The sequence below is a fragment of the Hippichthys cyanospilos genome, chromosome 21, assembly GCF_059441005.1.
Source record: "Hippichthys cyanospilos isolate Australia breed blue-spotted pipefish chromosome 21, RoL_Hcya_1.0, whole genome shotgun sequence".
Taxonomy (NCBI): domain Eukaryota; kingdom Metazoa; phylum Chordata; class Actinopteri; order Syngnathiformes; family Syngnathidae; genus Hippichthys; species Hippichthys cyanospilos.
In genome coordinates, this window is record NC_142389.1 from 12910808 (window position 1) to 12935358 (window position 24551).

Here is a 24551-nt window from a genome sequence, read left to right on the forward strand (position 1 = left end):
CTTGTCCAAATTTGAAAGGTACACCAAAATTTTGGGTAGCATTCTAATGGGCAGGCCCAGAGTGAGTAATTTGGACATACAGGCAAATTCCTGCTGGGCCACTGCATCACACTCTGACCTGGGCTTGACCTCCGCCTTCTGGTCTGTATATCCTGCTGCGACTCACCTATTCATTCATGGCCTAGGGGTACTGAAAAGAACTTCGGGGGGTACTCGAGATTTTAAAAAAAACAAACAAACATCCAAAAATCCTTTAAAAATATTCATTGAATTAATTATTTTGTTTCAGGAAAATATGTTTATAAAGCAATTTTATGTTCAGTAGGTTATTCAATTTCGTTTTTGTAATAAGCAAGATTCTCCCTTATACTAGAATGGTTCGACCCAACATGTCACATGCCACATCTCATTACCTGTCAAATTGAAGATTTATTTTTGTGAACACATCTTTACTATGATCGCAAAAGAGGATACTTTGAGTTGAATATTTTTCTGTTTTCTGTGGGCAAATATTTATTTATAATGATTTCTTTTTAAGAACAGGCCTGACAATTTATGTTGATTATTTTGTGGGGGACTAATATTTATTATATTGGTTATTTTTGTGTTGAAAAATATTTATTAATATATAACATATTTCTTTTTGACAATGGATTTCATCTATGATCCAAAAAAGGACACATTAGGTTGATTATTTTATGTGGATCAATACAAATGAAGTTTGAAAGGGTCTAAAGTTTAATAAGTCAGACACTGATGACATGTTCTAAGTCGTCCCTTTTTTTTAAAATTAATTAATTAATTTATTTATTTATTTATTTTTTGAGAACAGATCTGACACTTGACAGCTCGTTGGCGCAGTGAATACCACCTCTGTCTCACAATTCAAAAGGACCTGGTTCAAATCCACTTGGCTCTAACCTTCCTGTGTAGAGTTTGCATTTTTCCCCTGGATGGATGGAAGGTCTGACACTGTACCTTGATTATTTTTGTGGACAAATATTTATTAATAATTAAGTTAGTGATTTATTTTTGTGAAGAGATCTCTAGTGTATTCCCAAAACAATTAGATGTTTACAATTAGACGATTTAGCATAAGATGCCAGTCACAAGCAGTTGGATTTGAGCATAGCTTTGCCATTTAAATAAAGAACCTCCACTTTGTAAGTAAGACCTGTAAAGCTTGCTCATTTGTGAAACGTCTGTGACTCGGACAAGTTTACACGACACGAAAACTTGTGAGTGAAATGTTCCCCCCCCCAACACAGAAACATGATCATGTGCTCTGTCAAGTGACAAAGCCCCCAAGGAGACCCTATTACAACTCTTATCTAAACAAGCAAAAAGAGAAACGTGTGACTTTGTCACAGCGACACTAAGTCTCCCATGGGGGGTTGGCTGGATGAGGTGAAAGGAGATTGAAAAACATGAAAAAATAAATAACGAAAATAAATTAACAAAAACAAAACATGGACATGACTATATGGATATACAAAGGTTCCATAATCTAAAAATGTTAACACAACTGTTTGGGTTAAAAGAATAAAAAACTTAAAAAAGGTGTGTTGGGTACTTTTCCCTGATTATGGTTAATTTTGACACAAAAGTTGGCCCTAGTCCTTTCTGGACCCAAATATGGGTTATTTTAAACTCAACTGATGTTAGGGTATCAAAAAATGTTGGTTAAAAAAAGTACACCCTAACTCTTACCAACTGAGAATTTTTATTTATACTCAACCATGAATGTGTTTTTTTAATAACATTTTTTACACTAATAGACTAATCCAACTTTTGTGTGACTTGAATAATGAGAAGTTGAGGTGGTCCACTTATCTTATCTGTCAGGGTAAAATTAAACTAGACTGACCCATTGACCCAATTTGCGATATTTTTGACATAACAGTTTGAGTGTAATTTTTTTTTTTTAAATGTTGGTTAAAAATACACAAAACAAATGAGTCAAAACAAAAACGGACCGATCCAACGTTTTGGGTAAAAAGAACAACTTAAAAATTTGGGTTAGTGCATGTTTTCTTTAATGTGCAAAAAAAATTGATTAAAGAATTTGGGGTGACCCAACATTTGGGGTAAAATGAATAATTTCAAAAATTGGGTTGGTCCCTTTTTGACCCATTTGGGTTATTTTTGACCCAACAGTTAGTTGAGTGTAGTTTTTGGTTAATAACTTGAGCACCATGCTCCACTCCCGTTGTTGGTAATGCTTACACAGCTTTTGTTAATCATTATTATAATGACCAGTTACATAGACTTCCAATCAAACAGTGTCTTGCTTGGTCATAATTTTGGTGTGTTAAATTACACAAAAGCGACCCAAATTTTAGCTTATTCTTTCTTGGCCTCCTGGCCCAAGCACTGCACTTTTTTTTTCCAATGCTAAAAACAAAACAAAGGCTCAAAAAGCATCTACATGTTAAAAAGCCATTAAAATTGCATAAATCCCCAACTTTCAGGTAGAAAATATTCAAATGCAATGCATTGTGATTGAAGGAACTTGTGATTGGACTTGTTTGGGCCTTTCCGGCAAACAACGTTCACAGTGCCTCGCCGCCGCCCCGCGCTCACATTAACATGCTTCTATCATTAACCCCATTGTCCCACCCCCTGCAGAATAGCTGGAGCGGCATGCACGGAGGGTAAAATAAGAATGCCGTTTTTCCCCGTGCTTCTCTCTCATGAAGCATTTTGGAATGAATGATTGATGTGAGGGGAGCACAATCAGAAAAATATAATCACGGTCTAACGAACGCAAGGGCTTAAGAAATATATATATATACTTACTGAAGAAATCCATAAATTTATAAAGACACTGTATATTAATATATAAGTAGCTCATTGAATATTCAAAGCGAGAGAAACAAAATGTATGCTTTGAATATTTTTAGTGTGTGAGGACGACAGGGTGGGACTCGCAACTTTTCCCAATAAATAGAAGCAAGGAGCCACTCGTGTTCATTGTCAGCAGGCAAACAAATTGCCATTGTCTTTGAGTGGCATCTGTTTTTGTGCTAAGACGAGCGACGCTGGCGCATGGAGATCACTTCATTTCCCAGCTTTGAGCACAGATGAGCGTGGAGACAGTTAGTCCGTGTTCACTATATGAGCACCTTTCACGGGACAAATGGAATGTCAATCAAGGGAAGGTACACAGATGTAGACTTGCCCCCGCCCTGCACCCCCCTCCACCACTTTCCTCCAGTGGGGCCGAAGATGCTTTCTGGTGATGCAGCTCTGTTGTTCCTGCGTTACTCTGGTTGCACTGGGAATATTTTTGCCTTTTACCCTTTCACTACATTCTACTTTTAAGCATTTTTTTCATGCATCCTTTTCACAATACTCAATACTTTTGAAGTTTGCTTTAAATAAGATGCTGAATCAGAAGTAACAAAATGATATTAATAGTTTTATAGGAAAATGTTTTTGTTGTCAGGCAAGCAGGCTCTTATGCATTGTCCACATCAGTGGTTCTAAACCTATTTACAGTGATGTACCCCCGGCGAAATACGTAGTACCCCTTAACCAGTGCAAAGCATTTTTGGGTAAAAAAAACAAAAAAAACAAAAACAAACTCAAGACACGTCATCTGTGTCTGATTTGTTATAATATAGAACCTTTCAAACTTCATTACTATTGGTCCACAAAAACAAAAGCTACATTAAGTGTCCGATTTTGGATCACAGAAGAGATCTAATAACAAAAAGACATAACTTAATTATTAATAAATATGTGTCCACAAAAAACAATCAATATAATGTGCCACACCTCCATAAAAAATAATTACAATAAATATTTGTCCTAAGAAAAATATTAAACATTAAAGCGTCCTATTTTGCAATTACAGTAAAGATCTCTTCAAAAAATAAATAATTAACTTAAATAATAATAAAAATTTGTCCACAAAAAAAATAATCAACATATCAAGTGTCAGACTTGTTCTCAGAAAAATCTTCAATGTATAGTGTCTTCTTTTTGGGTCATAGTAAAGATCTGTTCACAAAAATAAATAACTAACTTGACATGTAACGAGAAATAGCACAAGAAAAGTTGGGTCAAATCCTTCCAGTATGGTGGAGGGTTGGGTTTTTAAAATAATTACATTCAATAACCAACTGAACATAAAATGTGTTATGACCTTATATTTGTGTTCCTTGCCAAGTCTTTTGAAATAATTTCATGATTTTGTTTTGATTAGCATTGAGGGTCATGTCGAAACATAATTTTAGTATACACAGTGGGCCACGAAAATGTGAACAGTGGACTGCAAATGGCCCCCGGGCCACCGTTTGGGCACCTCTGTATAACAGCATTGAGCAAAAAGCGGTCAAGTGTGAATATGATCTAAAACGAATCAAAACGTTTAAGGCTTTATTATGAAAAACATGACAAGTCATTCACTTGGTAAATGTGCTTACTCAAGGGAATGCTGGCTGTTTATTCTTTTGATTAATTTGCTTACATAGGGGACTTGAACACCCCCCCTTCCAAGTAGTGAATGTGTTGATGACAAGTAGATTTCTCCATGGTGACAAGTTATCTCAACTACAGGGGCAAAACGATTATGCTAATACCAGGTTGTAGTCATCAATCATATTGTGTCAATGTGGTGTCACGTTCCCTCTCTCTAGTCAAAGCAAAGTGTGTGTTTATTCCGGAAAAAGAATTGATGACATTCTAATTACGCCCGGGGATATAGCCAGGGTGCTTTCTTATTCTCGAATAAAAGCTGAAATAAAAGCGAGTTAATTACGCGAGTGTCTTCATTTTCACGTGAGCAGCGGACGACGCGCGTGAAGAGTCCGGAGTGACGTCACAGAGGCGCGCCTTAAATTGGAAGCGAGTCGCGCGGAGGGCTTCTTGGTTTGATCGCGCACTCATGCTTGGATCTTGCGATAGCGGGGGCGCACTCCGGGGCATTTTACGGAGCGCCGAGCGACAGCAGGGCACCGAGGGGAGGGGGATTACTTTTTTTTTCAACTTGAATAAACGGCCGCTCTGAAAATGAGTCATGCTTAAATACCTGCGCAAAAGCCAAACTTGGATTAGGAGCTAGAAAACATTCGGAAGAATGTCTATATAGGTTTGGACAAGTGTAAGAAGTCGATTTTTTTTTGGGGGGGGGGGTGGTCAAAAAAATCTTCGATCACAATTTAGCCATGGCTTACTCTCAGTTGGGATACTCTTACACCACTCCACCGCAGGTAAGTGCTTATCTAGAGGATTAGCTAATGTAATTAGATTGCCATTTTACCATATGCATGCTTTTCAAATTGTCTCTGAAGTTTCTGATGACCACGAGTCCACTCACTGGCTGTCTGGAGCCGGGATCCCCTCCGTCCCACCCGGCTCTGCGCTCCCCGGGTCACCAGCTCACATCTGGCGGCAGCATCGGTGTTTGCAGCCCTTACCCCAAGCGGCAAGCTTACTATAACACCTGCGCTGGTGACGCCACACCTCTGTATTCCAGAGTGAGTCACACCTCCGCTTTTCATTTAAAGATACCATCCAGTTATTAAATGCAAGGAAAGAAAGAGCTCAAAGTGGCTGAAGAAAAGTGGTGTTCACGTAATGATGGCTTTGGGACTTTGATTCTGCACTGATGCTGGTTATGTATTCATTGCAGGGATCATTACAGCCTAAAGGTGTTACAGCATCTGTGCACATGGGGACCTCTCAGACGGCTGCCTGTTATCCTTATGATTATACGTTTGGACATTATTCTTATGACAGATATGGGTAAGTATGGATTTGATTTGAAAATGTTGTTTATTGTTATTGCGTTTAAGTCAAAAACTGTAATATCTAAATAGGCTATATGTAGTATATATTTCAGTTTAACTACTAGAGCAACTTTAAATTGAGGAAAAAGTCGATTAATTTGTGTGTGTAAAAAGTCCATAACAATGAATCTTGTATATTTTGTTTTTACTCCTTTCATAGATAATCAGGTTTCTAAAATAATCGTTGGCCCGAGATCTCATAATCCAATTTTGATGATTTTCATACGTTTTCAAAAAACAATACTACTAGTCTGTCCACATGTTGGGTGTTATTTTTAGTTGTTGACTAATACTTACATTGATTTTATAACATTTCATATTATCATTACTTATGTCAACCCACATGAGGGTGTTTTATTTTTATCTTATTTATTTATCACAAAATATTGACTAATCTCAAGGGTGAACAATTGTTAGCTAACGTTCACAATGCAATTCTTATGATTGAACATATTTGCCGTTTTTTGGTTCTCGTGAAGAGTGATGCTTTCGCAGATGCAAGGATTCCGTCCAATGCCAGCAATATTTGAAAAGAAAAAATTCCCAATATATTTCCGTGTGAATCTGTACCTCTGCCCAAAATTAAGAATTAATACTACAAATGTCACAATGCTTGACGAAGCACTTGTATCTAACTCCTGTCTGGTTAAGACGACAAATATTGTACAGCAATTTATTAATCATTTAAAATACAAAACGAGGAATTTCACTTTCCCCAAATCTTTTTAAGTGCTTTTTTTTTTTTTAGTTTTGTCACGCCATAATGTTTCTTCACTTGTTCAGTTACTCCCCCTCAGAAGGAGCTTCGCGGCGTAAAAATGCTACCCGGGAAACAACGGGCACTCTGAAAGCCTGGCTGCAGGAGCACCAGAAGAACCCTTACCCAACAAAAGGAGAGAAGATCATGCTGGCTATCATCACCAGGATGACTCTCACACAAGTGAGTAGAAAAAACTCCATTCCAGCTGCCTTTCTAAGACTTAGGACACATTCAACATTCATTTCCCGTGCATACTCCAAAACCAGTTGTTAGTGTGTGATTTCCATTTCTTGACTCCTTCAGGTTTCGACATGGTTTGCCAATGCCCGCAGGAGGTTGAAGAAGGAAAACAAGGTGACGTGGTCGCCGCGAGCTTGTAAAAGCTCAGATGACCGAAGCCGTGATGAAGACAGCGACGAAGCCGACAAGTCACTTAGAGGAGACAAAGAGCATCCGGGTAAGGGCTCCTATAGATCCTAAATAATAGGGGTGGGAATCTTTGACAGTCTCGTGATTCAATTTGATTCAGATTTTCAGGTCTATGATTCCATTCTGAATTAATATTGTGTTTCAATCTATAGATGAGTAAAGAATTGGGACAAAGTGTTCGTTTGTTTTTTTACATTTATTAAGTTTTGAATTATGAGGAAAGTTTATTTTTCACAAAAAACAGTGTTAATGGAAAATGAAAGCTAATGCAGTATGATAAAATTAAATGACTTGATTTATTGTAATTAAGACAAATATCAAAGTAAGTCAGCATTTATGGAATGATAGAAAGCACAAATTATCGAGATATTTGCAGTTTTTTACGTTTAATGCACAGATGGACATTTTTCTCTTTCAGTTAAAAATGTCCGACTGCATATGAATGCACCACGTAGTTTGCGGCTAGCACTAACGCTGGAGACTTGTGCCGTATGGTACAATGATAGCGTAATTGAGTGGCGGCTTCTTCGCGCCCTTAATCAAAACATGTAAAGTTGGGTCATTTTTGGAGCTTGTGCAGCTGAGATAGAGTATTTTGGGTTTTGTGATGAAGGAATTATGAAACGCGAAACTTGGTGTTATGCCATCAAGTGTCATATAGTATTTTGAAAAGAAAATTTGTTTTTCCTCCCAGTTGTTATATCAAATGCTGGGGTAGTACAGCACAAATTTGAAGTCAATCAGATGAGCAGTTAAGGACAAAACTATGACCCTTGTAAATATGCAAAACTGGGCCAAAATTTGGACATTCAAAAAAATCATACCTCACTTTCTGCGCATCTTAGTTCATGACTGCAATTGACTTTTTTGTATGTCGGAGCATACTATACTAGCTTACTGACTTTTGTAGATGTACGTGAAATGTACAACTGGGGCTAACAAACATCATCTTACAACAGTAACATCATCTTACAAATTGTAAAAGCTAACTTTAAAATAAAAAGTATACTTCGACTATTGCATAGTTCTCCATGCTTCATTTGGTATGTTTATTTTGAAGTTAGCCTTTGCAGCACACTTTTGGCACATGACATGATGTTTTTGCCACTTCTTTGGCGTAGTTACATGGAAGCCGACAGGAATCTACTTTGCTGTATACTTTTAATATATAAAATTGTTTTAGGGCATTTTGCGTCAATTCTGAATCATATTTCTGTATTTTCTGTACCATAAGATGCGAATAAAACCCTTTAATTTTCTCGTAGGTCAACAATAAGCCCGACAATCCGGTTTGCCTTGTGTGTGCACTTAGTCCAAAAATCAGTAAAAATATTATCATGTGGCTTTGGTATGCACTCCATTTGACCGAGTGTCAGACCATTTCCCGCTGACATAGTGACGTAAGGGAAGAAACACACACAGTATGTATGCTAGCCGTGACAAACCAATCAGAACATTACATAATGACTTTGTTCATACACTAGTGGCGATAAGCCAATCAGAGAACATTACGTAATATGTACAGTATGACGATAAACCGATTTGAGAACATTACACACGTTCCTTTTTTATGCCAACCGTATGTTTGAGCATGCTTCTTTAATACGGTGCGCCCTATGTATGGGGTAAGTACAGAAATAGACCCAATAATTGGGACTGCGCCTCATAAAATGATGCACCGAATGGTGTGGAAAATACGGTAAAGGAGAATATTGATTCTTACGTTCATCAATTTTTTTACCCTAACCCTATTATATAGGCTCCCTTGGTAAAACTAAAATATTTTGCGCTTCTTAGATCAACAGTCAGCTGACCTGCAGAGTGATCTGGAAGACTTCGACCTCCTGGAGTCAGACGGGTCCGACTGTGAACCAAAGGCGCAGTTCATACCCGAGGACACTGAAGTCAGTTCTAACGTTGAACACGGTCAACTCACGTATAACCCCGAGCCGCTGCACAGCTCTGACAGATTGTCTCCAGACTTCACGAAGGTTACGACGGTTCAAGATCAGAACACCTTCTTCTCAATGGCAGATGTGCACGGCACAGACAACAAACCTAAAATCTGGTCCATTGCTCACACTGCAGCGTCTCTGAATCCCAACTCAGAGCCAGAATATCCCGCCTGTATGCTGTCCACCAACTCATCGTCTCCTGGCTTTCCGGCAAACATGGCGCTACCCAAAGCGGACAGAAAGCAGGAATCACCAGTGGACACACTCAGGGAGTGGGTGGACGGAGTTTTTCACGGCCCGCCATTCCAACAGTCAAAAGCAACGGCGGCATGGAAAGGTTTGAGCGATAGCACCGTCAGCGGCAGAACGCAAAGACAGGCTTTCGAACTCGGAGGTTCGACATTGTCTTTGTAGGAGTCGACTCGACGCTGACGTTTTCAAAGGCTGCTGGATTTATGGTGTAAAGTTTATATTTTGGTGTTGTGGCCAATTGAATCCTCACAAAATCCACATTGTTGTTGTGTATCACCGTGAACATGCACAAATATCCCTTAGTCTTATGAGTCACCTCAGTGCGCCAAGGGATCCTTGAACTGTATGAGGAATGTTCATAATTTAAACAATGTCACATGTTCCTATCACAACAACATAGCTGAGATTATTAAAACACTACAACTGAATATTTCCCAGTCATTTACTGTAAAATATAAATACTGAAAAGTTCTTCATCTACAAATAACTCATTCATTGGCAGCCAAGTTAAAATGACTTAGAGATATAAATAGCCATCAACGGGAGCCAAGTAAAAACGGATATTTGACGTCTATAATCGTCTATGGCAGTGACGCTGTTAAAGGATCATCTAGAAGATTGTTTCTTGAACTGTAATTAACAGCAAATTTCTAAAAAAAAATGACATCACTGTTCAATCACTGTTTGATGACAATAGCACTACTGTCTCTTGCCTTCTGAAGCAAAATTAGTGGAAAGCTCTCTAAAATCGCGTTGGTTTAATGGTCTGTTAAAAAAAAGAAAAAAAAAACCCTCATAAGACTAAATTCAAAATATCATTTGTAATGTCGTAAATTATCTGGATATTAATGAGGAAGAGACAGACAGTAGATTGCAGTGCTCTCAAATAGTGGGGCGGGCCCCCCTGGGTGGGTACCAGGTGATGTCAGGAAGAGCGCAGATGACCCCCGGGAAAAGGCTTTGGTTTTGTCAGGTGAAATGTGATTGCAATAAAATAAGAATTCATTCATTTATTTTTTTTTTAATCTTTACAGCACTTTGATGCACTTGTTTTTTTTTTTCAGTTTTAGACTAGGCTGTAACTCGTATAAACGCTGTAAAAAAATAACGAACAGTTGTTGAAAGTTGATTTATATTGCTTTTTTTGTGATATTAAAAATGATACAGATTTAGGTATACTTATACCATTTTTATGGCTAAAAATCTTATTTATAGTCAGCACGTCGAGGGGGGGGGGGGGGGGGGGGGCAGTGAAAACGGGGAGTTGGCAAAATATAATTGAGAAGCACTAGCATAGAATGTTCTCTCGTATAGTGCTGGGGTTACATTCCAAAAAATACCATAAGTCAAACCAGTGAAGTCGATGTTGATTTTTATTATTTATTATGCCTTTCATTCACTGTGCTTTTTTAAAATCTATTATACTGTAAGTCCTTTAATTATTATTTTGGTTTGTTTATTAATTGTTTTCTCCAGACTTTACATGATGAGGATTTTTGGAGCTAATCGAGTTTAAAAATAACCATCAACCAATCTGATCACAGGAAGAAGGCCAATATCTCACTGTTTTACATATACTTGTATACTATTTATATAGTATCAACAACATTTTGTATATAATATATATAGAAGGGTGGCAGACTGCTTAGCGCCTCTGCCTCACATGCGGGGGTTATGAGATCCACTCCAGCTCTGGACTCCCTGTGATTGGCTTGACTCAGCCGTTATTTGCCATTCTATGCAAAATCAGTAATGGGCCGTAGTAACATATCTGCCCAGTTTTTGAATGCTTTCCGGCTGTAGAAAGGGTAGACTGAACTGGTTGCCAGTCAATTGCAGGGCACATTGAGACAAACAAACTTTCACACTCACAAACACACCTAAAGGCAATTTGGAGTGACCAATATTCCATGCATGGTTTTTGGAATGTGGGAGTATATCCAAGTACCTGGAGATAACCCACGTGGGCACAGGGAGAGCAAACTCCACAGATTGGCATAAAGTCTAGACCGTGAGAGATTAACCACATTATAGAGTGAGGGAACACTATATTACAGAAACAGTTAGTGGTCTGGATTCACACTTCTGGCACACACACACACACACACACACACATATATATATATATATATATATATATATATATCACATGATCAGTCTTAAAGAATTTTTATTATTCAAATTTGAGATGCATATTGACCCTTTTTAAATGATCTTTATGAACACAGTAACTTAAGCTACGGCTGTCCCATATACAAAATACACAGTATTGTAGTCTTGCACTTTCCCCTTTCCTCACACAAACTGAGACTTAAGAATAAAAGGTTGATAGTATTGTGTACTCCTACATTAGTTTCACAGTATTGTTCTTAAATTGTCTTAATTCTCTAACACAATGTAGTCCATACCTTGGCAGCCTGGGATGTGTGTGTGTGTGTGCGTGTGCGTGCGTGTGTGTGTGTGTGTGTGTTGTTCAAAAGAGTGAAATGGGGGAAGTGGATTGTATTCAGCCGTGACTAATGGAAACACACAGAGGAGGGTGCTGCTAAATTGTTAAATCGATGCCACTTCCAGCCGAGCTCCAGATATAGCCACAATCAGCCATGCGTCCCCTTTCATTAGGTGTCTTTTGACTTTGGCATCCTGGGAATTCCAGACTACGTTCAGCCAGTAAAATGCCTCATAAAACTTAAGTAATTTTAAGGCGGTGCCACGAGGTGCGCTTGTCGGTAGTAAGTATGCGTATCCGCCTCAGCGACTTCACCCTACAAACATTTTGACATAATAGAAATAAACAATGTAATACGGGTGGGCATCATTGGCATTAAAACGGCGGCTTGGAACGTAGTTCCATCTGCTTATAATATTACGGAAAAAAAAAAAAACTGTCAAGTTTAGCACTCCAAGCACTTAAAGTAGCGTTTTTTTTTTTTTTTTTTAAACAGCACAACAAGAAACAATGTTTCCCCCCCACCATTGTTCTCCTGTTTTCGATTTAGGAGCAGTGATAAAGTATTTATCAGAACAGAGGAGGGATCTTCCCGGGCTTTGTATGGAATTAACCATTTTACATTAAATAATTCAGGATGAATTCATCCGAGAATTTCATTCTCTTTCTGCTTCATAAATAAATAAGACTCAAGATGATAAATAATGACATCTGACTTCTTATTTTTGTAAAGTTTTCTTTCCTCAACTCGCTGACAGAAAGTCTGCTTAAGTGGCTGCATTTTGTGCTTTGCCTCTGGCCTGCATAACCGTCGCAACGATACAACTGAAAAGAAGACTTTCAGAGAAGAAGTGGAGTCATGAAGGATATCACATGGCAGCCAGATAAGAGGCTGACCCTCTTGTGAGAGGGGTTAAGAGCTCTGAGTGCACACTTGCCTTCACTCACTACTCTTGGAGGCGGAAACTTTCCTCTTGAGAATAAAAATGGCTTTCACCATTTACTTAAGGGCATTCGTTAACTCATTCATTGTCATTGACAACTATTGAATTCAAAGATCCACTTTAATGTCCGTAACTATCAATGGCAGCGAACAAGTGAACAGAAAAAAGTGGACCCCTGGGTTATGGCATCCCTGGCTTACGTTATTTTCACGTTACGAAGTGGAAGACTAAGTTTTTACGTCCCCTCTTTACAGCATTTTTCCCGCTTTATGACATCAACAACAGTTACAAAATTCAAACTTGGCGGTCAGTGGGCATGCTTATGACACTGCAAGTAGCACCACGCTCATACATCATCATATGCGTCACTGCATATCTCATTGCATATGTTGCTAAAATGCCAGTCTGTTATTGATTGGTGCGACGGTGTCACTAAGATGCTGGTCTGCTATTGACCGCCGTCATGGCGTCCCTATGATGTCACTAAGATGCCGACATGCTAAAGACTTGATCTCGTGTGAGTGCTTACAAGATAGGATTTATTGTGCATTTTAGTGCTTAATTCAAACTTTAATTGGTTAGCCATGGGTCCCAAGATTGCTAGTGAAGGTAAAGGAACACATAAGAAGATGATTAGTTATGGAAACGAAGCTGGAGATAATCAAGAAATACAAAGAAGGCTAGGCTAGGCTAGGCTGGGCTACCCTCGCTAGGAAATATAGCCCTAACAAGCTCAAGTCATATCACTCCATGGGTAAATAAAATTTCAGTTTTCGTTTATACGTTTTTTTTATGCTGTTATTTAATTATGCGGAATACATGTGTATTATATATAAGTACCAGTCACTATACTATTTTGTAACTAATTTTTAAATGTGGATAAAATGTTGATGTTTTTACCTGGGGTTTTATATGCATTATCTAATTACCATATGTTTCTATTGCTCGCCATACGATGATTTCGCCTTACAATCCCAACCCCAGAACGGATTCATTTGGTATGGCGGGGGTCCACTGTATTGGGCAGTCTCAAATTTCATATGTAAACTTTTCACAGTTTTCCCTCACAATGTGATTGTCTGCACTGATCTTTCACATTTCCTTCAGGAATGCTTCAAGCATCTTTTGCTCTTTATCTTCTCTAACCCCTCCATCCTCCTGGCATCGGTAACCTCGCCTGCGTCTGCTGTGGGAACACAAGTGAGACACTTAGCAGTCAGCATGACACGAAGACTCGCTCCCTGGGCCATAAAATGTGATTAAGCCACTGTGAGTTGCTGTTCAGGACGGGGAACGTTTGAGCTTCTGTTTACTTGTAGTGTCTCACACCATCTCTCCTCTGTGTATTAGGTCAGAAATGACATACAGGAAAATGAAAATTACTTTTTTTCCAGGCACAATCCTACAAAGGCCTGGTTGGAAATGTACTGGTGCCTTAATTCACTTTTCCCACTGAAATGAATGGAAATGCCAATTAAAAAAAAAAAAAAAGAAAACAAAACCAAAAAAAACATCCTCTTCTGTGTGTGCGTGTGGTATGTGTGTGTGTGCGTGTGTGTGCGTGTGTGTGTGTGTGTGTGTGTTTAAATCAGAGCCATATTGCAGGTAAGGAAAAAAAATACTTAAAATATGTGATGTGTGTTTACACTTTGGGACTGAACGAATATGAGAATAGTTCATACAGCAGAGCATAAAAGAAATTATAAGGCATAGTTTGTGAAGTCGATCAATATTTTTCTAAAAATCTTGTTTGTTAAACTTCGGGTCTACGATGAGTTTTCACCTTGACAACTTGATCACTCACTTCATCTCACTTGAGAAATAAAAATAATTTGGTCAAAATAAAAAAAAAAAGAAAATGACTGACATACTTTTTAGGGTCAAAAGAGTTGTGAAAAAAAATAACCAATTTGGATTGGAAAATCCAATTTTTTTATTTTTCCCAGTCAATTAGACTATAATTGCAGTCTAAGTCTCTAACAGTTGGATTCTCCGCCCCCCCAAAAAAAACAACAAAATAAAACAACTTGGATAAAAAAAACTAAAATAAAAGTCCTTCTAATTTGACCTTTAAAAAAAATAAAATAAAATAAATAGTGGTAATAAAAAGGCCATTCATATTGAAGAAATGGTTGCTTTGAACAAAAAAATTTGGGGTCTGTAGGTGGGTCCAAATTTTTTTTTTACAATTATTTTAGAGTGCAAAGCAGTGAAGCAGATCAAAACAAAACATAAAAACTAAAGTAAATGAAACCAAACAAAACAACTCAAATCAGAACAATGGGTCACATCTCAAAAACAATAATTATATCTAAAATTTTAAATAAATAAAATTAGGCTACTTATATACTTTTTAAACTTCTGGTTCGAAACTAATCCAATTTTGGCCCAAAACATTCGACCAACCAACAACTTGGGTCAAATTTCTGAATTGTTTTTAAACTTAGGTTTGAAATCCCAGGTCAATGCAAAAAATAAAATAAAATTACATAAAAATTCGTTCTATAAATGGCTACTTTCTACTGCAGTATTTTATTAGTCATTAGGGGACAATCTACTCCTAAACAGAGGCAGACAGAAGAAGATGCTATTGAAGTACAGTGGGCCCCCATGTTACGTGTAACTTAATCCGTTCAGCGGCGAGGCTTGGAACTCGAATTGTCCGTATGACGGGCAATCCAAATCTATGTTAATTAGTGAATGCGTGCAATGCATGCAAAAACCTTATGTAAAAACATCACGACTTTATACACATATTAAAAATTATTAACTGTAAAGTTAAATTAAATAACATAAATATACAAAGGAAAAATGACATTTACCTTTGGGGCGACGTGACTTGAGCTGGTGGTGGGTGGAGGTGGAAGGGAGCAGAGACGAACCCGCAGAATTTATTCATTTTTTTTCTCAAACGAGAACTTTTCTTAAACGAGAACATATCACCGGCGAGTTCCTTCTCTTTAATCCATAATAGAAGAAGCCTCTCCATTTTGTTGTCGACCAAGGTCCGTCCCCTGACAAGGAAAGTCTTGCCCTTAGAAGACTGCCGAGCGGTTACGGCCATACTCACTAGCAAGGTTAACTATGCGTGCGCCTCCTTCGCATTTTTTTTATTATCTCCTGCTTCGTTTCTATTTTCATCATCCTCTTACGTCTTCCTTTACCGCCACTAGCAATTTTAGAAGCCATGTCTAACAGATAAAGTTTGCAAAGTCTTCACAACACACCGACCAGCTGTGCCATCAAGCTAGATGAAGGCGTTCGGCCAATAGCATATCGGCATTTCTGTGATTGACGTGACGCCGGCCAATAGCATATCGGCATCTCCATGACTGAGACCGTGACAGTGACCTTAATCGACCAATAGCATATCTGCATCTCCGTGATTGAGACCGTGACTAAGACTGTGACTATGACTGCCTTAATTGACCAATAGCATATTGGCATTTCCGTGACATACGAGAAAAGTTGTTTTTGTTTATGCAGCAAATCGAAAAAAATAGTGCGGACACACTGACCGGCATGTTGGATGGTTCGTAAGACGAAAGGTTTGTGCGTAAGAGGGGGACAAACAAACGCCGGGGTCCACGTCGTAAGATGAAAAATACGTAAAAGAGGGAGTTTGTAAACCGGGGGCCCACTGTATTGATTTTGAGTTTGAGCTGTCATTTTGCCAACCACTAGGAGGCACTCTCCAGATGTAAACACCAACAGGCGTGTTACTGTTGTGTTGGTGCAGTATTCTAACAAATCAAACCCTAACCCTACTTCTAAACAAGCAGGCATTTTCAATCTGTGTTAAGGCATGATGTTTGGCTGTAATCAGGTAGTTCGAAAACAAAAAGTTTTAAAGAAAAACAAGATTTTGAAAAACTTCCATGTACCATCTTTTTGCGTAAATGTCTGATGTTCCAACCTGCGTCTTATAATCCGGTGCGGCCTAAACATGACAAAACAAGAGTTTCTGTTCAGGTTTTGGTTGGTTCAACTCGGTATAGAAGATGTCAGAGCAACGGCTCACATCTTGAAAACAATAGACTAAACATAATCGGACCCCACGTAATAGTCCTAGTTCACTGTAATTAGTGTTGTCTATGAGCTTTGACCCATTTTTTTAACCGCATCATTTGAGCTTTGTAAAATATCGGCGAGTTGAAATGACTCTTATCCACACCTTGTGTCAGACGTCTATTTCCATTGCACATATGCATAGGGTGGCATTCATATCCACTGCTTCAAGTCTCTTGTGTCTTGTCAGATGCACGCTTTGCTTTTGCAGGCCTATCAAAGGGCTGAGCGCAAACACCCTCCTCCCAAAAACTGTCACATGTCGCCAGAAGTGTCTTGCACCCCGCTGTAACCCTGCGAGCTCCTGGCACTAGAACAAGTCATTATTTCCACGCTAAAAGGTCAGATGCTCTGTCACCTGACTCCAAAGCCGAGCTCAGCCCGGTCGCCCCGAGACAATGACCAAAGGTCAGTTTTTTGTTTTGTCGCCTTGTACGATGAGCGCTGAGATGAGGACGACGGGCTGCTCCTAGATCTGCCTAAAGACCTCTTTTTTTTTTTTTTTGGTCAGCAGACAGAGAGGTTCAGATAATTGGCTGCAGGCGGCTCCATAATGAGCCAAGGGGTTTGTAAAATGACACATCTTCAAAGGGAAATATTTTAATGGGGCAATTACAGCGATGAGGAGGATGTTTTGCATAGAGTGAGGGATTGTTTTTGTTAAAGAACTCCCTGGCATTTTAGTTCATAATCTATCCAGGAGTTTTTAATATAACAGCCTCAACTGAGTGAAAATGGCAGGGTCTCATGACACGCATTGAATCGAAATTACATTCCCCCATGCAGCAAGGTGGAGGAGGTGACCGAGGACCGCTTCACCTTTCGGATACTTGACAGATGCGAGCTATGCTGCGGGCTTCGTCTAGGAGAATTTAATAATTAAAAAGTTAAAATCTCGCTAGAAAGTAAGTGCTATTCCATTCATATGCTCAGTTTCATCTGGGAATTTTGCCCCTGGCATCGCCTACAACTCAACCAAGCGCCACCTCTGACTACTCCAACCAGTCAACTCTGACACGGACCCGGTTTCCCTACCTCGTTTTTAACAACGCACCTCTCCCCACGCTTTCACTCATCCACAGCAGGCTGACTATAGATGAGGTTAACTACAAGCAGAAGCCTCACTTTCACAAGTCACCGGGGCCAATTATGTCAGCCTGACTTCCCTTCTTTCCCAACCTGAGCTCTATGGTGTGGAAAATGCAGTTCCACCGGCTGCATCACTGGGGACACAGCAGACTAGCGCCTGTCTGGAGTGCAAGTGCGGGCCAATTTGGAATGCAGAGGTCTGTGGAGAATAAGCCTGATGAAATATATATATGATCTTCTTCAAACATGCATTGTTCCGCACTGCCGTGTCTCATCTCTTGCCCCTGATGTCCTGCAGTTTGAATGGAAAGCTGCAGATTGTTGGCGGGGCAAGTTAAGAACCCAAAAGGGCTTTTCAGGGGTCCCTATTCAGCACAAAAAAAAAAAGAGAGAGAATAACTGTTCTGCCGCATCAAGTTAGGAATTGAAGGGAAACTTCAACATAATTATAATTATATTATCTGGATAAACACCAGATTAGTTTTCATTTAACCCTTCTGTTATGTTTCTGGGCAAACCCTAAAATACCCTTGGGTCAATTTGACCTGGGGAATATTTAGAATATTTTGAAATGTGCGTAATACAAACTATTATTTCATTTTCACAATTGTTCTGTTCCTTTTTTGGAAACAGCAATAATGTTTATGGGTCAATATGACCCAAAGACGTGTTTATATCACGTCAATGACTCTTGTATTTTGTTTGGAAATTCATTTGCAAAGTTAAAAGGCAATAATTAATTATTACTTGTGTCTCACATTAATATATCTGCAATAGTAATAACATCCTGGGTCAATTTGACCCATGGTCATGTGTAATCAATAAAACGTTTCAGAAACCTTGTGTGTGTGTGTGTGTGTGTGCGACACAAACCGGCCCAGTCTTCGCAAAGAGTGGTGCTTTAAGTGCGGAAAAAATAAATGCCGGTGCTCCACTTATTCGAAGAAGTTTTCAATAAAAAAAAAAAGTATAATAGGTTAACAAATAAATACGTACCAATAGACTCCGTTTGAGGTCGAAATCTCCCAAAGTACGTGAGTGTGAGTGCACCTCAAGTCTCGTGCGCATCGCAAGACTTCATAATTCCCGTTAGTGGCCAGGAGGTATGCCTTGTTCCAAAATGACGGCGATTGTACCTCAAATTAGATTTGACTTTGTTTTTATTTTGGGTAATTACTGACGCGATTGTATAAATATCACAAAGTATAATAGAAAAATAAAAATTCTGAAGTGCTCATACCAGTGCATGCCAGCCCACTTAAAGCGCAAAGACTAAAATTATGAAATTAAAGGGACACTGTGAAAAATTTTAGGCCGTTTTTCATTGAAAAGGGATAAAAATAAATGATTGTAAAATTCAAAAACTTGCAAACAAATGTGTTCTTAATGATCAACAGTATGATTCAATCGTAAGTGTAGTTATCATTAAATTATATTCCATGGGGGGGTGTCACTTCTCCGCAGGCTGCCATGTTTGTTAGCTACGGACAATTGTAAATGCATCACTTCCTGTTGCCCGTAATGAAAAACGGTCTATATCTTCCACACTGTCCCTTTAAGGAAAGATTTTCAATACTTCAGTCAATCAATCAATCAAATTTTATTTATATAGCCCTAAATCACCGAAGTCTCAAAGGGCTTCACTGAATGAAAAGAGGTCGTACAGAGACATCTTTTCAGTATAAGGTACACAACAGCATCCCCTGTCAAAGCTCCTAAAAGGGGAAGGAAAAACTCAAAAACCCCAATTTGGGGAAAATCAGAAACCTCCAGAAGGGACCACAGGTGGGAGGAGCCCCCTTCCAGGCCCACAGGTTGAAGTGGATGCTGCATGTACCAGACACAGAAACAATATAAATTACAGAAAACATATTGTGCTATATAGTGCAGTGATGTCTTGACAGCAGGCAAAGCCATTGGGCAGGAACCATCCCACATTCCAGCCAGGTGGACCGCAGACGGCCGAACTCCTAACCCGTGATGGTCGACCAGCGCGGGACCCAATGGAGGCGGTCAAGTCAACCCTCACCATCTAGCTAGCCCCCTCTCCATGCCGGAAGAGGGGGGCAGGAAAAAAGAAAAAAAAAAAGAAGGCTGCAGACAGGCTAAATTAACTAAATGCTTTTGAGTATAAATGTGTTTTTAGTCGGGATTTAAAGATTTCTACTGAGGTGGCTGGGCGAACTTCCATAGGTAGGGCATTCCATAGTACTGGCGCGCGAATGGAAAATGCCCTTGATCCCGCAGACTTCTTTTTAGCCCGTGGGGTCGATAGCAAACCGGCATTTTGTGATCGAAGTTGTCGGGACGGAACATAAGGTGATACTAAGTCGACGAGATAGGAAGGAGCTAAACCGTGTAAAATTTTATAAGTAATTAACAGCACCTTAAAATCACATCTCACGTGTATTGGAAGCCAATGCAGGTCAGCTAGAATCGGAGTAATATGATCAAACTTTCTCGTCCTTGTCAATAGTCTCGCTGCTGCATTCTGTACACACTGCAGGCTTTTAATGTAGGACATGGGAAGTCCAGAAAACAAAATGTTGCAATAGTCTAGGCGCGACGTAACAAATGCATGAATTAATGTTTCTGCATCGCTAAGAGAAAGAATAAGGCGAATTTTAGCTATATTGCGGAGGTGAAAAAACGCCGTTCTTGTCATGTTATTAATATGTGTTCGAAAGGAGAGAGTTGAGTCAAATATCACGCCGAGATTTTTTGCAGAACTACTTTGGGAAATAATACAGTTTTCTAGGTTCAGCGTGGTATTCTTAAGCAAGTGCTGATGGTGAGCAGGGCCAATAAATAACATCTCAGTTTTATTAGGGTTGAGAAGCAGAAAATTGGAAGCCATCCATTGTTTAATCTCGGCAAGGCAAGCCTCCAGTTTACTGCACTTGCACGGATCTGTTATTTCTAAGGGCATATAGAGTTGGGTATCATCAGCATAGCAATGAAAACTAATAGCATGTTTACGTATAATATCGCCGAGAGGAATCATGTAGATGTTGAACAGTAAGGGACCAAGTACTGACCCCTGCGGGACACCACATGAGACGGAGAAAGACTCAGAGATCGCATCGCCATAAGAGACACTATGCGTCCTTCCCAGGATGTAAGATCTGAACCAAGAAAGTGCTGATCCCGAGATACCAACACATGATCTAAGACGTTCTATAAGAATATGATGATCAATAGTGTCAAATGCGGCACTGAGATCAAGCAGTAATAATATTGATGAGATGTTGGAATCCAAGGCTAAGAGAAGATCATTCGTCACTTTTACTAGGGCTGTCTCAGTTGAGTGGTTGGCCCTAAAACCTGACTGAAGGAGTTCAAATCTATTGTTGTCTATCATAAAATCGCTAAGCTGTTGTGTTACAACTTTCTCAAGAATTTTGGCGATAAACGGAAGGTGTGACACTGGCCTATAGAGAGATCTTCAGGATCTAGGGGAGGTTTCTTAAGTAATGGTTGAATGACGGCCGTCTTAAAAGCTTCAGGTACAATGCCAGAGGAGAATGACAGGTATTACTACTTATCATGCAATTTACAGGTAGTTGTAGTCTCGATATTTGTTTTCCGTTAATTAAACTGATGTTCTGATTCAATAACGGCTGTGAAACCACACGGGTAGTGTACGGCGCTCCACACTAATATGTATCTGACAATACTGACACCTGGTGTTCAAGTGTTATAACTGCATTATTCAGACACGTCAAACTAGTGCTTTTTTCAAAGTTGATGTACCCAGAAAATTGTGTCATTCATGACACATTCATGAATGTCCACACGAAATATCAACGCATACAATGTTTTGCAAAAGGACACAGTTTAGCAATAAGTTGCGTTAATTTTAAAAGAAAAAAGTACTGTCCATCTCAAAGCACTAAGAAAATAATTAGGTTTCCTGTTACCTACAAAAACCATGTAAAACTCTCAAATACCCCCTGAAGTGCCTTTGTACACCCCCATTTGAGAACCACATATTAAATTGCAATAAATATCCATAAATAACAACACAGGTGCTTCCGGCTGGCTCCATATACAGTATCGCAGCATTGTACACATGTAAGACTCTTCAGAGGTGCATAAGCAATTGTTTAGAAAGGTAAATATTGCATGTGTTGTTTGACATAAAGTTCCTTAGATAATACTTCACTAAGTGAAGTGCTCAATTCTACATATGCAGTGAACTATCTTAATAGGAAGGGCATATAAATAGATACTCAAATGGCTTTTCATGCTGGCAAACGTGGAGAGAACAAGCACACCCAACGGGTAGATAATTTATTAACCAATATTGTAAGTTACACAGCGAAGCAGTGGGAGAGGAGCTAATTTAATGATGATGCTTCTGTTTGAACTGTAATCCACAGTAGCCACATGTGCCCACTTTGGTATCTTTATCCTAAAAAGAGACCACAAAATGGGAATTAGTATCTTTATCCTGACATTTTGGGCATTTGTTTGGACATTTTGCTGATGAAATGAGCAACAACATGTTACTTGTTTATAAACTAACTGTAAAATGGCAGCTGGCCAGCATTGATGAATCTCTTTATTTGTTCAGTATTACTTTACAAATACTTACCAAATTAATATAGACTTTGGGGTGACCGAGTGCTCCTCCGCCACCATCACAGGACACCACACGAGCCTCCACGTCAGTTACACTCTCCTCAGCCACCAACTTGATGGCCCAGTTCTGATTGACCTAAGAGACATTTTTTTAAACATTAAAATCAAACAATCATTTTGAATCTTTTTTTTTTTCAAACACGCTGTATGACATTATTAAACCATGTGTGTTAGTTTGTCCAATCCTTAGATCTTTAAATAAAGGTATCTAACATCAATGGGAAAGCATTGAAAGAAGACACTAGAGAGCTGAAATTTCACCCAGATGGTGACAAGATAAACATGGCAAGACCACTTAGTTATCAAAATACCAAGAGTGTGTCGTCATTGGCCAAAATATTGCATAGGATAACAACATTAGATAAAGTCATCGAAACTCGCTGAGTATTCCGTTTACCTCCTTCTGTTTGCCCACGAATCTGGCCCTCCTTGGATCATGTGCATCAAACACCTGCACACAAACCACTTAAAATGTAAACTATGACATTTGACCTTCACCACGACCTTTAGCACGAGAGAAGTTTTGTATGTGTACGATTTTAGAGGGAAACGTTCGGTGGCATAGTCAATACACATCGCTAACTGACCAAGATAACAACAAATCGTGCACGATAAACCTAATAAACATAGCCAGTACACGTACCTGTCCAGTGTGTGTGATGGCCTCGCCGGTGGTGGAAACCTCCACGCTGTAACGGTAGACAGGAAAAGCAGACAGTCTCACGGGTGTAATGAACGTCTTTACATTTTTACTGAAGGACAACACTCTAACCACAGCGGCCGCCATGTTTGCAGCCAGTGAGCTACCTTTCCCAAGTATCAATCGCGTTATGTAAACCCTAAATTTTGTCTTACAGGTAACAATTAACACATAAAGCCATGTGTTTCAAACACATGTGATTAATTTACCACAAATTTAAAGGTTAATATTTTATAATTCAAAAATAAAATCCTATTGTATGGCGGTTTTTTAAGAAAACGGGTTAAGACAAAAATTGAGGAAAAAAATTATTTTTGCCTTCCCGAAAAGCGGAAACGGAAATAGTTCGATACTTCCGTGCTGACCCTGCAACGCGTTTGTTGTGGAGATAAACATCCAAATCATAAGATCACTGTCCTTGGTTAATTCCTGGAGGAGCGTCTTTAAGGTATTTTCATATGGTTTTATTTGCTTGTACCAAGTCCAGAGTCAATCGTGTTTGTTTTGCTGATGAACGTCTTGAGCAAGGTCGGCCACTTTCCGGCCATTTTATTAGCCACCCAATCACACAAAACACTAGGATTTGCATTAAAAACTGCCTCCCTCTCAAGACAGTAGCGCTTCATGGTTACGAACCGACTTTATTTAACTAGACTACGCAGCATCGCAAGTATACCTTGTCATGCAGCAAAAGCACCAATAACTCCGTGCATGCATCAACTTTTGTTGGCCTTTATAAGCAGTTTTAAGTTGGGGCATCAATTATTCCGTTTCATTTTCACTATTCATATGTGATTATGACTTGCCGCATAAATGGCAGGAATACGGGAAAGAACAAAAAAAAAATGCTAAAATGTCTCTATACTCTACATTTAGTAATGTAAACATGTAATGATATTTTCCTATTGGTAATTATTATTTTAGGGCTGGACCAAATGGCATCCCACCTCTTGAAGCACCTAACAGCGACCTTGTCTCGCCAAGTGACCCAGCTAAATTGGTTAACCTGGAACTATTTACCTGCAGTTGCCTCCTACAGATCTTTCTACAGCCGCAGCACAGTACCTCATGCTCTCTCATCAACCAAAGTCAGCCGTATCCAGCCTGCTGGGTGTGGACCATCCTTACTGAGTCAATGTCAACATCTTCCCACTATCCAGCCCTCGAATGGAATGAAAACAAAGTCTGCCTTGAAGAGACGCTGCAAAGATTGTTTCTTCGTGCGACGGCGGGGCCGTTTGTTTGTGTTTTGTAAGACGCATCCGAGACACAAGCAGAGACAAGGCTAAACTGTGAAGAGTTGTGGAGATTGCTAGCACAATAAAATGGTTTTGAGACATCCCCTCCCTTGACTTTTTTTGTTGTAGTTGCGTTTATACCAATAGCACATATTGGAGATGAACTGTTTGGATTTTGAAATAAGTTTGGAAAACAAATATTGCCTTTATTTTAAGAGGAGCTACAGT

The 24551-nt window shown here is 39.2% G+C and overlaps 3 protein-coding genes across 3 annotated transcripts; 2 read left to right on the forward strand and 1 right to left on the reverse strand.

Annotated features, from left to right (window-relative positions):
- The first annotated feature begins 4889 nt into the window (after positions 1 to 4889).
- Positions 4890 to 9619, forward strand: irx4b (iroquois homeobox 4b). The gene is made up of 6 exons (XM_088405041.1): positions 4890 to 5216; positions 5298 to 5483; positions 5639 to 5751; positions 6579 to 6735; positions 6859 to 7012; positions 8782 to 9619. The coding sequence occupies exons 1-6, from the start codon at positions 5172 to 5174 to the stop codon at positions 9351 to 9353; spliced, it is 1227 nt and encodes a 408-aa protein (XP_088261167.1). The 5' UTR covers positions 4890 to 5171; the 3' UTR covers positions 9354 to 9619.
- A 12401-nt stretch (positions 9620 to 22020) lies between these two features.
- On the reverse strand, positions 22021 to 23209 carry ndufs6 (NADH:ubiquinone oxidoreductase subunit S6). Its single transcript, XM_088405553.1, has 4 exons — positions 23029 to 23209; positions 22783 to 22836; positions 22339 to 22461; positions 22021 to 22155 (listed from the first exon to the last, which is right to left on the reverse strand). Exons 1-4 carry the CDS (start codon positions 23170 to 23172, stop codon positions 22087 to 22089), a joined length of 390 nt encoding a protein of 129 aa, XP_088261679.1. The 5' UTR covers positions 23173 to 23209; the 3' UTR covers positions 22021 to 22086.
- A 220-nt stretch (positions 23210 to 23429) lies between these two features.
- Positions 23430 to 24427, forward strand: mrpl36 (mitochondrial ribosomal protein L36). Its single transcript, XM_088405554.1, has 2 exons — positions 23430 to 23533; positions 24010 to 24427. The coding sequence occupies exon 2, from the start codon at positions 24021 to 24023 to the stop codon at positions 24372 to 24374; it is 354 nt and encodes a 117-aa protein (XP_088261680.1). The 5' UTR covers positions 23430 to 23533; positions 24010 to 24020; the 3' UTR covers positions 24375 to 24427.
- The last annotated feature ends 124 nt before the right edge of the window (positions 24428 to 24551 follow it).

Bases quoted from the DNA above. Each gene is read 5' to 3' on its own strand.
- irx4b (XM_088405041.1), top strand. From the start codon at position 5,172: ATGGCTTACTCTCAGTTGGGATACTCTTACACCACTCCACCGCAG. The intron at 5,217-5,297 runs GTAAGTGCTTAT...TTGTCTCTGAAG, and splicing joins CTTACACCACTCCACCGCAG to TTTCTGATGACCACGAGTCC. The intron at 5,484-5,638 runs GTGAGTCACACC...TATTCATTGCAG, and splicing joins CCACACCTCTGTATTCCAGA to GGATCATTACAGCCTAAAGG.
- ndufs6 (XM_088405553.1), bottom strand. From the start codon at position 23,172: ATGGCGGCCGCTGTGGTTAGAGTGTTGTCCTTCAGTAAAAATGTAAAG. The intron at 22,837-23,028 runs GTACGTGTACTG...GTTTGTGTGCAG, and splicing joins CCATCACACACACTGGACAG to GTGTTTGATGCACATGATCC. The intron at 22,156-22,338 runs GTAAGTATTTGT...GTCTCTTTTTAG, and splicing joins CCAAAGTCTATATTAATTTG to GATAAAGATACCAAAGTGGG.
- mrpl36 (XM_088405554.1), top strand. From the start codon at position 24,021: ATGGCATCCCACCTCTTGAAGCACCTAACAGCGACCTTGTCTCGCCAA.